At 40.0% G+C, this 15,483-nt stretch overlaps 1 protein-coding gene across 1 annotated transcript; it reads right to left on the bottom strand.

Moving 5' to 3' along the window:
• Nucleotides 1-62: 62 nt before the first annotated feature.
• On the bottom strand, nucleotides 63-15,071 carry baiap2l1b (BAR/IMD domain containing adaptor protein 2 like 1b). The gene is made up of 14 exons (XM_033970766.2): nucleotides 14,790-15,071; nucleotides 11,695-11,770; nucleotides 11,283-11,369; nucleotides 8,757-8,818; nucleotides 8,006-8,077; nucleotides 7,205-7,339; nucleotides 6,036-6,188; nucleotides 5,801-5,956; nucleotides 5,648-5,732; nucleotides 5,342-5,564; nucleotides 4,261-4,323; nucleotides 3,536-3,764; nucleotides 756-805; nucleotides 63-685 (listed from the first exon to the last, which is right to left on the bottom strand). The coding sequence occupies exons 1-14, from the start codon at nucleotides 14,841-14,843 to the stop codon at nucleotides 613-615; spliced, it is 1,518 nt and encodes a 505-aa protein (XP_033826657.1). The 5' UTR covers nucleotides 14,844-15,071; the 3' UTR covers nucleotides 63-612.
• Nucleotides 15,072-15,483: the final 412 nt, after the last annotated feature.

Genomic DNA, 15,483 nt, shown 5'->3' with positions numbered 1-15,483 from the left:
TTATCCACAATCATATTCAAATATACAGAAGGTTACATTAAAGAATTGTTTGTTTTTAAGGCAAAGACGTGATAACAATCTCCAAAAAAATAAAAAAGATGGCAAAAACCAAGCTTTTGTCATAAGACACTTAGGGATGGAGATCACCTCTGTGCATCACTTTGAATAAAACAGTTCATTGTGCAGTAGACAGTTCGTTATGACCAACATAATAAAGGGACCCAAATATAAAATATAGTGTTCAACAGTAGATTAATCTACTGTCCTATGGCAACAATAAGAATCTGTAACATTCTCTATGCAATGCAACACAAATATTGTATGACCATATTTATTAAACTTGTCAAGTGCAGGTACAAATGTGGTCACTTCCATGTCATCACCACCACAAACAAAAGACTAAACATACATATAAAATACATATTAAATATAAGCGTATCGTAATAAAATTGTTTTAAGAGTTTGCAGTCAGAAGGATATCCCATAATCCAATGGCATTTTTCAAGTCAGTGCTGGCCAAATTCAGTTTAAGTCAGACCAAAGGTTTCTGAACGACAAAGTCTGGTTCCAGCAGCTTGGATGAACAGCGTGTGAGACAAAAGTGGAGCCTCATCAAATAACTGGTGCAGAGCGGTCATTGGTGACAGTGGGACGTAGCCGGACTGTGGCGAAAGGGTTTCCTCCTCTGAAAACATGACATCACAATGAGAACAGAGAGGAAAAGGGGACTTAGCAGAAATTAATTAATGACTTACGCTAGATAAGGAGCAGGTGCAGGTCTGGAGGTGCCATTTGGCTGTGCTTGCTGTAGAAAATACATCAATTAAGGGGTGGGTGATAGTGACATAAAAAGATATTTCAACATCATTATACATCAGCATGACACTTGTTCCAGTGTTTGACATAATGCCAAGTTTTTTTTTCCTATTCATGCAATGGCCAGTTTCATTGTTCGAACCTGTAATTTCTCATGGCTACCACTAGATGTCGACAGCAGCTGTGAGTGCAGATGGGATGTGTGCACCAAAGTGTCTCTGTTGACCATTATGTCCCAGAAGAGAATGTGCTTCCTAACTGCTACATGACCTTTTTCCATTAGATATAGCTAAAAGGTCATGTAACAGGGCAGGGATGTTTAGCTACATGTGTTCATGAATACGGACAGTATTCATTTATTGCATTTCTTTAAGTCAGTTGTGGGCTATATCGTGGGCTATATCGTGGGCTACATCGTGGGCTACATCGTGGGCTACATCGTGGGCTACATCGTGGGCTACATCGTGGGCTACATCGTGGGCTACATCGTGGGCTACATCGTGGGCTACATCGTGGGCTACATCGTGGGCTACATCGTGGGCTACATCGTGGGCTACATCTTTAACCCATCCCTGAAACATACTCCTTCCTCTTCTTTATCAGCACAAAAAGTCAAACCAGCGAGGGAGCATTTTTTCCTTGGAGTGACAGTACATTCTTGGGTAACCCCACCTCCCCTGTCTGCAACCTCTCACCTTTCACTCTCTAGACCAACCTGCTGGGGCAGAAATTGGCTTAACTCCCACATTGTTTAGTGATGCCACACTTCCTCAAAAGTCAAACTAAACTTTATTCTGTTCAATATGCCACTCTTTTCTGTGCACTTTCTACACAGAGTAAAATCTATCCAAAGTTGCATACACCAAAACAGTTTTGGAAAAGAAATATACAGATTTAAGTTGCCAACTACCAAAGAAATCCACAGGCACACGCCCCCTCTGCTGTCCACTCTGCTGAACATGAGCCAGAGCAAGGAAGCCCAGCAGCCCTTTTCTCACAGGCAGCTCTATTCTGAGATTTGTTTGTGTAGAAAAACAAACTCTTGAGTCATTGCAAACAAAGTGAAAGCTAAGCTCAAGTGGAAACAACCTTTGGTAGTCTTGATATAGAGATGTGTGGTGAAATGAAAGGTATGCAGGAACAGGTGTGGTGATGTGGAGATATGGGATCATATAGAATGTGAAAAAGTGATTATTATGTTGTTTTTTTTAAGCAGAACCAGCCCAAGCCTTAAAATAGAACTCAAGTTGGGAATTTCTGGTGAACTTGCCAGTACCATTTTGTACGCATTAATGACCATTTCCACATATTTGGTAGAACTTAGCAATACATTAAAAAGAACAATGTACTCATCATTAACCCCCAGTGTTGTGAAATGTGGTGAGTCCTGTGCTACTCCCAGCCACCCTGAACCCTGTTTGAGAGAGCCTTAAAAGCACCGGATTAGCATGGCTGAAATGAGTCCTCAGTGGATTCAAATTTGACAACGTGCTGAAGCATCAGAGACAGAGGTCTAAGGTCATCATCAAAAGTCAGTTCATATTTGGTGCTTAATGCTAAAGCTCTCCCTTCCACAGAACAAAAGCATACATGTGTGATTCATTCTGCACTTCTAATGCCTACATTAATGTGGCCATGCATAACCATAAAGGTTGTTATTACACAAACAGCCCACAGTTGCAGAGAAACAGAAATACCAACAACCCACACCACTTCTATAAAAGTGAAGCCAGTGTTTTCTGCACCGCTGATGGAGCAAACATAAAAGGTGTTTTTCCTCAAAGTATTTACATTTATTTAAAACATCTGAAAATAAAACCGCAGCTTTTGCTGCTTCTTTGCATATTATGTAAATAACGCCTCATAGCTACAGTAATTACCATGTCAGTATCTCAGACAAAATATCTATACAGAAATAGTTTTAATTCCACAAGGTATATAAAAAAAAAAAAAAAAAAAAAAAAAGTTCTCTTTATAAATGACTCATCAACTCATAATAAGTTCTGGGTGTGGAGTAAGCAAGAAAAGATCATTTTCCAAACATGTACCATCACTGGGACGGGTGACACAAGAGCGCATCAGAAGGCTCAAGTTTCCAAGACATTGAAACTTATACAACCCTCAATTTGCAATCAAGTGCCTTCACTAACAGCAGGAGCTGAGGGACACGTCCCTGCCCCCGTCCCTGTGGTCATATGACAAGACACCAGGAAGGACAAATGTTGTGTCACTAAACCAGACATGGGCAAAATACAGCCCGGGGGCCACACAAAGCCCTTTGGGCTTATTAATCCGGCCCACCGAATGTGACCAAATTATATTAAAATGGGTAAGAGGTAAACCTTGTTCAAAGTTTTTCTGCTGTGTTCATTTAACTGAAAATCAATACATTAATTACTGGTATTAATTTAATTAATGCATTTGGAAAGCAATTTGTACAATGAGCCTTGCATATTCATGTTTGTTACAGGCCAAATCTCTAATGTGATACATATACATATATATATATATATATATATATATATATATATATATATATATATATATATATATATATATATATATATATATATATATATATATATATATATTCTGGCCTGGCCCCACTGTCAGATATTTTGTCAGTCTTTTTTTGAAAGTAGGTTCACAACATTTATAAACAGATTTAATTCTATAAAACAGAAAATCCCTGACAATCAAAATTAGGTAAAGGACTAACCGTGTTTGGGTCAGACGAGGAGGATGAGGTGGCAGAGGGCGTGGGTGAGGGCTGGTGGTTGTCACTGGGGACAGCATTAACCGATGGCATCATGCTGTTTTTGACTGGGTTTTGATATGACACATTACAATAGTCGGCTGGGGGCAGCACCATGGTCGCCTCGTCTGTCTCTGTGTCTTGATGATGCAGGTTGACAACACTTCGACTTCGGTATGGGGCTGCTGAGACACTACAGAGAAGACAGACATATGACTGACTAACTCCATGATCAGTCTAAACTCTCATTTTATATTACACATTCATTACCATTACATAAAAAGATATAAACTGATGGTTTTCAGATTGTAGAATGTGGTAATGTCAGACTACCAGATGGGAGGCAAGAGCCAGTTTTCCCTATCGATTACATTGTATTATCATAACAGAAATGTGAAAAGGTAAATAAAAAAAAACTGATCATTTCTTTTAGTGATTAGACCCTACAAAAAAAGCTTTATTTTAACAAATATTAATTTTACCTGCCCCCACCTTTATTACATTTTATTGACCTATAGAATGTTGTGATGTCATCTGAAACTCAACAATAGGAATCTGCAGTTTAGGATGAGGAGAGTCCTGCCCTGGATTACAAAGGTTATCAGTCTAACGGGAGTAACTGGAGGAAGTCATGCCAACAATACAGTCGGGTGCAACATGAGCCCCGGATACTGGACACGTTTCTTTACCTGTTGTTGTTCACCAGAGGCTCTGTGAGTGCACGGCAGTAGGATGAAGGGAACCAGCCCCTCCTGAGGAAACACAGAGGACAGACACGGTGACTGGTAGTCAAAGGAGTTGTCCTGAAGTTGGCCATCAAGCAAACAATTACACAGATTCACAGGTGATGTTAAGAAGTTCCTTCTTGCATCACTAAATTATTATTGCTCATATCTGCAATCAATTCATTCTCTACAAAATTTTAGATTACGCTGATTTGAATTACACGTTTCTCCATAACATGTGGTTTGTCTAAAGGGAAATACAGCCATTTGTTTCTGCATATACATTAAAAAAAACAACAACAAAAAACACATGTGACAATGTCACTTTTTTATTTTGTTTTGGGGATTTTTTTCTTTGTCTTCTATATTCCAGAATGCCTCAAAATATTAATTAAAATGTCACAAAAAATGTAACGTAAAATGAGGGTTAAATACCATGTTACAACAGACAGCTTTGGAGAAAAATAGCTTCCATCAAATCTGAGCATAACTTGACTACCATGCAGTAAAGCTTTCTCTTCCATACAACCTTCACACTGTTGGACATGCCCTAATAAGATTTAGGATGAGACTCACAGTAAACTACTGACATGTCTACAAACAAACTACAAATAAACTATAAAACAAACTACAAACAATCATGTGCAACAACTGAGACACCCAAACAGAGTCTACTGGCACCTGCAGCAATAAGATAAGACCGTAATAATGAGTAAGATAATAAAGAGTCAAATATGAGCGATATGGAGCAGGCAGTGCTCTGTGCCTCACTCCAGGCCCCTGCACTGCAGCCTCAGGCACTTGTCTTTGATTGCCTTATCAGTAAAGCTGTATTCTTTATGTACAAGTCTTGCATAACAATCAGACTGGAGAACACATCTAGACAACTCCCAGGACAATGCAGTCCCAACCACAAAAATCACCTAGTGACCCACAGAGGAGCTCCTAAACAGACAGCATGTTTAAAGTGGTGAAGACAAACAAGGAAAGACTTCTAATTCACACAGTGAGTTAAAGATCAGGACTGTGATAGTGTCTGACTAACATTCCATTCTTCTCCAGCTCTCCGTACATCCATCCGTCTTTCTCTTCAGGGATCAGCAGAACTATAACGTCTCCCTCGTCAAAGCTGATCAGGGTGCTGTTGTTGCCAGCGTTGTGTGGGAAGATGGTCCGTACTCGAGGCCGTTTCACCACATGGTTCAGACCTGTGGCTACAGACACAGACCGGGAGAGGCCTGCATCCTCACCATTACCATAATCTGAAACTGTCAACAAATGAAACACATTCCTTTAAATTGCTAAACAGAGTTAATGTGGATGAAAAAACAAAATAGCACTGAAAAATTACCTGGCTCCTGGCTTCCTTGTTCAAACAGATTTGCTAGTGGACTAGTTTGGGCCTTTTTGATGGGAGCCGGTGGATCTGATATGTTCTGAGAGTGTAAAATGAATGTTTAAACATGTCCTTCACATAAGTTTGAATGTGAAAAGTGAGACATACCACACTGTGGCGTGAGGGGGAAGGTGAGGGCATTGGCGTGATGGACACTGGAGCACGCAGAGCTTCAATCATGGTCAGCACACTGTCCGGCATGTCTGTCGCATCATTGCACTGATCCTGCCACGAGCTGATCTTTGCTTTGAGGATATCCTTGGCCTTTCAGCAACATTAGAAAACACAAAGGTTTAGCACACATTAGGTAAAAGGTTGAAGTGCATGCGAGGGTTGTATTCACCTTGTCATGAAAAGCAGCAGTTTGGTAGGAGAACATGCAGTGTTTGTCCACTAGAAAACAGAAGCGCCTCTTCTCCTCCAGTAACGCTTCTTTGCAGCCATCAGCAACGAACAACTGCATGTCCATCTGACGTGTCATCAAGGTCTCCAGGCACTGCCAGTATGTACCAAGGAAAGAACCAAGTTAATATTTTTGATAATATCACATGCAATGATTTAGCTTGATTTATTAAATCAACTTTGCTTATCTTGTTAGCCACATGTTTAACATCAGTGTGTTTTCCTTAACAGACAATACAAAAGCTACACAAAGCATGCAAAGAAACAAAGGTGATGAATTCCCTCTAAAAGGCTTAATCACCAAGGTGCAGCCATTATAAAATATAGGTTTGCACTAAAGCAAAGGGAGACTGCCTTATCAGCTCGGACAGGTTGGGTCAGGACCATTTACACAGCAGCCACTTTTAAAACTGAAGGGTATATACATAATAAAAAGATGAGCAGCAATTCATACAGGGTGCAGTTACTAAACAAGAATTTTTACATATTGGTTCAGTAGTCATTTTAAATCAGCAAATGTCAACCAAATGTCTATTTTATCTGAGACACATCTGAATGCATCTGTAATTTCCTTATTCATTTCCACAAGTAACTTGACATATGCTTCCCAGTGATCTAACCTCACTTCCTTTACACTGACTTCAACAGGCACACACCTTACAATGTTTCAGTGACAACTCACTCAACAAAAAATAATTATTTACTGCAAAAAGATATTTAAGGAATGTGTCTACTTTACTTCAAACAAACACAGTATTACACTTTCTCAGCTGTTCTGATAAAAAGGCGCATTTTAAATCTCAAGCATCTCAAAGCAAAAACAATTTAAAACCAGTTTCCTCTTCCTTCAGTTTCAAAGTTCATTCCTTGTTAATACAGTGACAGACTCATAGGCACACCCAAGGGACTTTTCTGTTGACAAGAACAACATTTAACTCTATAATTAACATACACCAAAGTCAAAGATGATGCGTGATTGAGAGATGCCATCTCGGCCAACAAAACACAGCCCGCTTTCCGGATTAGCCTGCACCCATATCATGCTAATCTATAAATGCTAATCTATAAAACTATGAGATATGAGCATATAAACATATGCCTTCATCTCACCTCACTCTCTTTGTTTTCGTACTTGTTGGCATTCTTGCCTTGGCTTTTTCTTCTTAGTTTCTTCAAGTCTGACTGTGACTTCTCCAGAGAATCCTGCTTCATCTTGTGCTCCATTTGATACCTCTTATAGGTGGCCTGGAAAAATAAACTGTAATGTCAGTTCACAGGGATGGATTCTGTCTTAAAAATTACCCTGTAATATTTTGTGCTCCTTATATACCATGTTGGGAAGTAACCAAGTACATGTACCAAAATTATATATTCAGAATGCTAATTTTAATAGAGTAATTGTATTTCGGCACAGTTAGTTACAATTATTTTACAAAAATCTAAGGAATACATTGCAGAACTGGATAACACAATTTAGGCTTCAAACTGCACAGTATTAGAGAGAAAAATAGAAACATAGATCTTATGGTGAGCGCACATGCAAATTTTCCCTCTCTAATTAGTGATAAATCCACAACAAACACTCAAACAAACATATTATAAAGCAGGCGGTGTGAGGTTGTGTTTTTATAATATATTGTGAGTGTATTACACTATTCAAAATACAGTTCACCAATTGGACCATGTAACAGAATAGCCTACCTTACAAAGAACATTTGAATTCAGGTACGCAATATTCAATGTATTCTTCCCAGCACAGTACACAACACAGTATATCATGTATTGTATTTGTATATACAATACACAGTATACAATACAAACTCAACCCCCAAAATATAATAAAACATGGAGAAATCAATGTAATGCTATACAATTTTTGACTGCTGACTCAGGAATAGTATGTCTACTTACAGTCATGTATTTGACATCCATGTCAGTTTTCTTCTCCAGTTCGGACACTATCTCCCGATGAAACCTTTTAAACTTCAGGTGAGGGAGACACAAAGACACAGAGGTGAGCACAAAACAGAGGGCAGAATGGGCTACAGTTTGTCTGCTGTCTCCAGGAGCTCACAGCAAAACCACTTTAACAGTGAGAAGGAGGGTGATATTGGGAGAGTATGGAGCATGTGTGTGCGGGAGTGAGAGCCAAGTCCAAGGTGAAAGTCTGCATGAGTCAGTGCTGGAGCGTGGGAAAGCCCACAGCCTTGTCCTGTTTGTAAGTGTGAGTGTGGTGAGGGGCTGAGGCTCCGTCACCACGTCGAGATGTGGTGCCGTACATTAGACCCACGTGGAGCACAGGCATGCTTTGTCTCAACAAACATCATCACATACCATCAGGATCTAACTGTTTATTTCACTGTTTGAATTTGTGCAATGAGTCACTAAGAAGCCACAACCTCCTACAGCAGCACTGGGAACCTTGTCTTATTTAGCCTACAAAATGACATTGTTCTAGCAACTTAAAATATAAAAGCATTACAATAGAAATATAGATACACACAGACAATTCTCTGCATTGTTTTGCAGTGAGCTCTGCACACTGTGTGAGCCCCAGCTGTGCTCTGAGACATGTTCAGGCCTGTCCAGAAAGTGAAAATAAAGCAACAGGTGCACTAAATCTAGTGGAGGGAGAGGGATGTGGCATAAAGACTGAACTTACATTTTCTTCCAGCTCATAATGAGCTTTACGATGAACCTCAGAGATTTCCATCAGAACCACACCTGCCACAGAAAACAGTAACACAGATTAGATTAATCTGTGACAAGAGAAAAGAAATCAAAGTGCTTTCATTTTGCTGCTATGTGTCAGAACTGCTACTGTACTTGGATAAACCTAAATGTCATGACTAATTCTTGTGGACAGGGTCCATACAGACCATCCATCCGACTGAACACAAAACCAAAGACAGTACATGATAGTAAGTAAACAGACAAGCACAGTTTGCCTGATATTGATGCACTCATTTTTGTGTTCTTAAACCATTTTCTCAGTCTAGTCATTTATCTCTTTTGTATTTCCATACATATAAGCAAATGACATGATCTGGACATTTTCAAAACAGTACAACATGTTCTGATTATAGCTGTGATAGAGAAACAGGAGCAAGAACTTTGTTTCACAATACAATTAATAATAATCTTGAAGCCTTGGTACTTCAGGGAAACAGCTTTATTTGAAAGAGATACAAACCAGAAGAATCCAGGTGAATTAAAACGTGTTATTATAGCAGGTTCTTCCAAAAACTATAAACAAGAACTATGGAAAGTTCCCATACTTTAGTAAACTGAATACAATCTGTACAGCCAAAACCAACTGAGTCGAATCTTATAATCTGCTAATTTTATTCCATTATGTTTATTGTGATTGCAGTTGCCAAGCAACAGTTGTGCTAGGGCAGGTAATGTGGAGGCGCGAGAGTGTGTCACATTGTGGACAACCTCAGAAGCCACTGCCAATAGTCAACAAAGTGAACCTTGATAAAAGCAGCAGGCTGGCCACAGATCTGTTTGGCTTACCCTGCTCACATCAAGTCATACTACACAGCTGTATTTTATCATAGCAAAGAAGTGGACAACTTTTGATAGTGTAACAAAACTGCTTCTTTGGTTTTAGATAGATGTTTTATTCTAAATGTTTGTAATAATTTGTTTTCCTCCCCGCTCTGAACATAAAGGTGTGTTGGATCTCTGTGGGCGTATAGTCCCTGTGGTCTGGGACACACGCACACTTCACAACATGCAAACATGAATGTGAATTATGTAAAGTGGCTCTGCTGCCAGTTGAGCTCCAAATTACCAATAGATTCTTTATTTTCACTGCCTGGCCTTTTGGTTGTAGAGTGTTTTTGAAAACTGCTCCTTTGACACTATAAGGCCTGATTCCTGAGTTTTTTTGCTGCTCTTTGTATAAGAGCGTCATGATTCTGAGGTGTTTGAATGAAAACCCTGTTGATATCTGAACTGGGACACAGGAGCAGGGGAGGCAGAGGTAAAGGAGGAGGAGAGGAGCACCATCCTCCACTGACTCTGAGGGTCTGGTTTCGGGCCGGCTACACGTCAGCACAGCTCACGTTTCACCAGATCTGCCTCACTACATCCAGGAGCTGTCTCAGTCTTCCACCCAAATTACACTCATTCTGCTACAGACTTAAACTACACTATTTATCTCCTGATCCACACAGTACATTGCTTTTGCTTTTGCATTAATCAATATGTGACCTGAGGGACCAGATGATTGATCTTGATACTATAGAACAATAGGTTTATCGTAGGCATCTTTATTTAGAAATACTTGATTAATGCATTTATTCTACCCACATAACAGTCTTGAAAAACAAACATGCCCTTCTCTGAACTGCACAGCCAGGAAGTAGACACTGCAGTGGCAGGTGGCACTTCCCACTGATGCTGAAATTAATTAGCAGTTTTTGTCCATCAACAAGAGAGTAGAGCCACAAACTATGGTTACATCAAACAGACCTCCGGTGGCAGCGACTAAATGTGCCAAACAGGACGGAATTGTAAATTAGACATGGGACAAGCCGCTTAAAGACATATTTAACCATTTGCCAATAGGGTTAGGATTAGGGTGTATCCTAAACAGTAACCTATGATAGTCCCCAAGAAGACTCATTTCCCTTTTGTTTTAGACAGTAACTCAATTTAGTAAGTATCACCCAAATACATGCAGTCACTGTACAGCACTAAAGAAGAGCTCAAAATATTTGTATAAAACTCAAAATGAGCACAACAGAAATGATGAAAAAAAGGCTCCACATAAGCAGGAGAAACTAGTCTGTCTGTGTACACCTCAATGGTTTAACAACTGTTTCCACAAGTTGTTATGGCGTACACATCATGTGAAACCAGGCAACATAAACATAATCTGGAAAAAAAAAAACAGAGCTGGGGGTCCCCCAACCACCACCATGTCCTTTTTACATATTTTTATGGTGTACTGCTACATCTCCCTGTGTTTTACTTAGAAAATAAAATACAAATTAATCTGATCACAGCAAACAAATAATAATAATAAAAAAGTCAGCTTTTAAAAATAAATCTGAAACAAATGTTATGTATACTACTGGTACTTGTGAGAAAAACCTTTCAGTAACTGCATTTCCCACCACACAAACTGCACACTAAAAATAAGATGATGAAAAGCAGTTAATAGCATAAAACTTACCCAATTCTCTGGAGACTGGGGATGCTGCAGCATTTTCTCCAATCTTTGACACAGCATCAAAATACAGCTTCCCTGCCAGAATCATGGCTGAAAAGAAAAGTGCTTTACTTTTAGTAACAATGATTCAAAAATGTATTATTGAATTTTGCTTTTTTTTTATTTATTTATTTATTTATTTTTTATTAGAGCCCTAGAAAATGTGTAACTTTTTATTGTGGCTGAACCATGAACTTTTTTCTTTCATCTACATTTGATTTTGATTCAATTTTAAATCTCTAAAAAGAGCTGTATATATAAGAAAAAATAATTAATATAACTATGCAGAGAACCATTGCAGTGTTAACATCATTTTATATTGTTCAGACCTACTTGCCATCATCCAGATCACCCAATAGAAAGGTTAATGTCTTACCAGCCACAGCTTTTTCATAGTTTTTGCCCAGGTTGATCAGATTCCTCAGCCCTGGGTTGAACTGTTCCATAACATTCTGTTGAAGGAAATAAAATGCCATAAAGTTACCTTACACATTAAGGAATAAAAATACTGGGAATTTTACAGTAGTTTTAAAAGTTGGTTTTAACTGGCCATTGCTGAGTGTAGACTTTTGGACATTGCTAAGCCTGGATAAATGTAGAGTATTGTATGAAACAATCCCAGACCAGCCCAGATCACAGCATAGATCTACGTTAGGTTCTGAGTCGTAAGTGACTCCCAGACAGCTCATAAGCACTGTACGGCAAAGACTTGTGATGGCCACTGAAAGCTTCCTGTATAATCTTACCACACAACACACACAAGCAGCTAAATTATTAATCCTGGAGTCTTTTGGTGGCTTTTCATCATACCAAGGAGCTGTCGCCATCTCACAGAGGGCTGCTGAGAAAACTGAAAAAGTTCTACATTTATTGTGGCTAGGTGTGTCACGAAGGCTAACCTGCTCCTGTTGGTTAATACATTTACAGCCAAAATGAATCATGAACAGGATTTGAACAATGAATGATCCAAAACACAATCACTTGAAGGCAATGTAACTTTTCTGGTAGAGGATTGGCCACCTGCTCATCTCCATGGAGATGGTATTGCTTTACCTGAAATGTTCCGCAGTATGGCATTAAAGTTTTTGATGTAGCATTTCAATTAAAAGTGTTATACTACACTCACCTGAAGGATTATTAGGAGCACCATACTAATACGGTGTTTGACCCCCTTTCGCCTTCAGAACTGCCTTAATTCTACGTGGCACTGATTCAACAAGGTGCTGATTCATTCTTTAGAAATGTTGGCCCATATTGATAGGAGCATCTTGCAGTTAATGGAGATTTGTGGGATGCACATCCAGGGCACGAAGCTCCCGTTCCACCACATCCCAAAGATGCTCTATTGGGTTGAGATCTGGTGACTGTGGGGGCCATTGTAGTACAGTGAACCCATTGTCATGTTCAAGAAACGAATTTGAAATGATTCGTGCTTTATGACATGGTGCATTATCCTGCTGGAAGTAGCCATCAGAGGATGGGTACATGGTGGTCATGAAGGGATGGACATGGTCAGAAACAATGTTCAGGTAGCCCGTGGCATTTAAACAATGCCCAATTGGCACTAGGGGATCTAAAGTGTGCCAAGAAAACATCCCCCACACCATTACACCACCACCACCAGCCTGCACAGTGGTAACAAGGTATGATGGATCCATGTTCTCATTCTGTTTATGCCAAATTCTGACTCTACCATTTGAATGTCTCAACAGAAATCCAGACTCATCAGACCAGGCAACATTTTTCCAGTCTTCAACTGTCCAATTTTGGTGAGCAAATTGTAGCCTCTTTTTCCTATTTGTAGTGGAGATGAGTGGTACCCGGTGGGGTCTTCTGCTGTTGTAGCCCATCCACCTCAAGGTTGTGCGTGTTGTGGCTTCACAAATGCTTTGCTGCATTCCTCGGTTGTAACGAGTGGTTATTTCAGTCAACGTTTCTCTTCTATCAGCTTGAATCACTTGGCCCATTCTCCTCTGACCTCTAGCATCAACAAGGCATTTTCGCCCACAGGACTGCCACATACTGGATGTTTTTCCTTTTTCACACCATTCTTTGTAAACCCTAGAAATGGTTGTGCGTGAAAATCCCAGTAACTGAGCAGATTGTGAAATACTCAGACCGGCCGTCTGACACCAACAACCATGCCACGCTCCAAATTGCTTAAATCACCTTTCTTTCCCATTCTGACATTCAGTTTGGAGTTCAGGAGATTGTCTTGACCAGGACCACACCCCTAAATGCATTGAAGCAACTGCCATGTGATTGGTTGATTAGATAATTGCATTAAGGAGAAATTGAACAGGTGTTCCTAATAATCCTTTAGGTGAGTGTATATACTACATTGAAAAACATTCAGTCTTGCTGTGACTGGGCTCGCCTCTCCAAAGGTCAGACCTGTAACTTGGCCTAATATTGGCCTGGTAGTATCATCTGCTTGTCTCCAATGAGATAAGGATTAGTGAATTACAAGTTTAACGCAATACTGTGGAACATTCTATGCAAAGATATAACAACCCACGGAGACAAGCAGGTGATGGCAGATGCAGATAGATCCGTTACATAGTGCCCCTTTGCACATTTGCCCCTTTTTGTAGATAATAAATGAAAGAATTGACTGGCACAAACATTCAACATGAACGGGCCACATATTATGTAATCATCTGAAATAATCTGAAACAAAGTTATGGACAGCAGAGAAGACAAGTAAGTCTCCTAGCCACAAGGCAGGGGTTCTTTTGTTGACCAGTACATTTTATATCAATATAATATGTCAGGGACAAGTACTATGACCTAATGTACTAATACCTTCACCAACTACAGGCTAATAAGTTTGGAATATTTTGTCAACCTATGCCATTTGCTTCCTCATTGATTATTTTAGGGCCATAGACTATTCTTCCAAAAATGAAACATTAAGAAAAAACATTTTAAAATCAACAAGGGCTATGAAGAGGTTTTGTGCTCCATTGAAGCTGTATAATATGTATAACACTAAGCCACAATGCACAGAGGTTTCCATCTAAATGAGGCATAACCACCACGTCAAACGACACACATGCCATCACCTCACAGTGTTACACAAAGGGCGGTCAGGCAGGTTGGTAACTCAAAATAAAGCAAGGGCACTCCTAGGGTGGGGCTATCCTTCTCAAACCAGTGATTCAACACTGTAACTGTCATTCCATGTCAGGGGCAGTCTCTATGGATAAAAAGGTAGGAGACTTCAGGAATATTTTTGGATGTCTTTTTCAAAACAAATAGGCTATTGTGAAAAGTTCCCAAGAGGGCCCATAGAGTTTTTGTTAAATTGGCTAATTTGGGGAAGGCACATTTCTGGTTAGAGGTTGCCTAATTAGCAGTTCCTATCCTAATTAAAAACACCCGTGAACTCCAGATAAAGCTGTGGTCTCATTCAGTTTCATGTGGATTTCATGATATATCCTTATATCCCACAGGCGCCTATGTGCTCACCTTGTATGTACTTTCCGTGAGCTTGTTCACCTCCTCCGTGGCGCTTTTTGACATGTTGAAGCTTTTATCTGCGACTTCCAGAGGTAAAAGTTGTAAAAAAAAAAAGAGAGACAACAGTAGGAACTCCAATTTTCAAACAGAAGGAACGCGATTACAATAGTGGATTCCGATAGTTCCCCATAGTCAGGCGGAGACGCAAAAGCCGCATGTATCCAATAAATAACAGGTAAAAGCGGGTGAGAGTGCGTCAGCCTGTTGGCGCAGTCCTGGCAAATGAGCGTCGAAGCTGTCAAACTTGTCGGGGGAGGAGGGACCTGTGGACGTAGCGAAAGATGGGTGCGTCAAGTTGCACCCAGTATAAACGTAGAATATTTCCGGTAAGGGTTTCGTACCACGGCTCTGAGTAAATAATTAGAGTCAACGCACAAAATCACTCAGTTCAGTTGCGGGTTGATCCTAAAACACGTAATGCATGACGTCAGAGGAGAGGGAGTGATGCCAAAAGGTTAGTATGGCATAATTTTAGTCTGAAATACCGTGACTCGGTTGTGGACATGTTTGCTTCACTCATAAACACGTGCGCCAGGTGGAAAGGTGAACGCATGGAGTGAACAGTGAGACGGGCGCGCCCTGGAGGCCAACGCGGTACAGTCAGGTAAACTGTACTTTAGGAGCGTTCGTGGATACGTGGGAA

The sequence above is a fragment of the Periophthalmus magnuspinnatus genome, chromosome 8 (genome assembly GCF_009829125.3).
Source record: "Periophthalmus magnuspinnatus isolate fPerMag1 chromosome 8, fPerMag1.2.pri, whole genome shotgun sequence".
In the NCBI taxonomy this organism is placed as follows: domain Eukaryota; kingdom Metazoa; phylum Chordata; class Actinopteri; order Gobiiformes; family Gobiidae; genus Periophthalmus; species Periophthalmus magnuspinnatus.
Note: the sequence above shows the minus strand (reverse complement) of the source record. Positions and strands in the feature narration are given on the sequence as shown.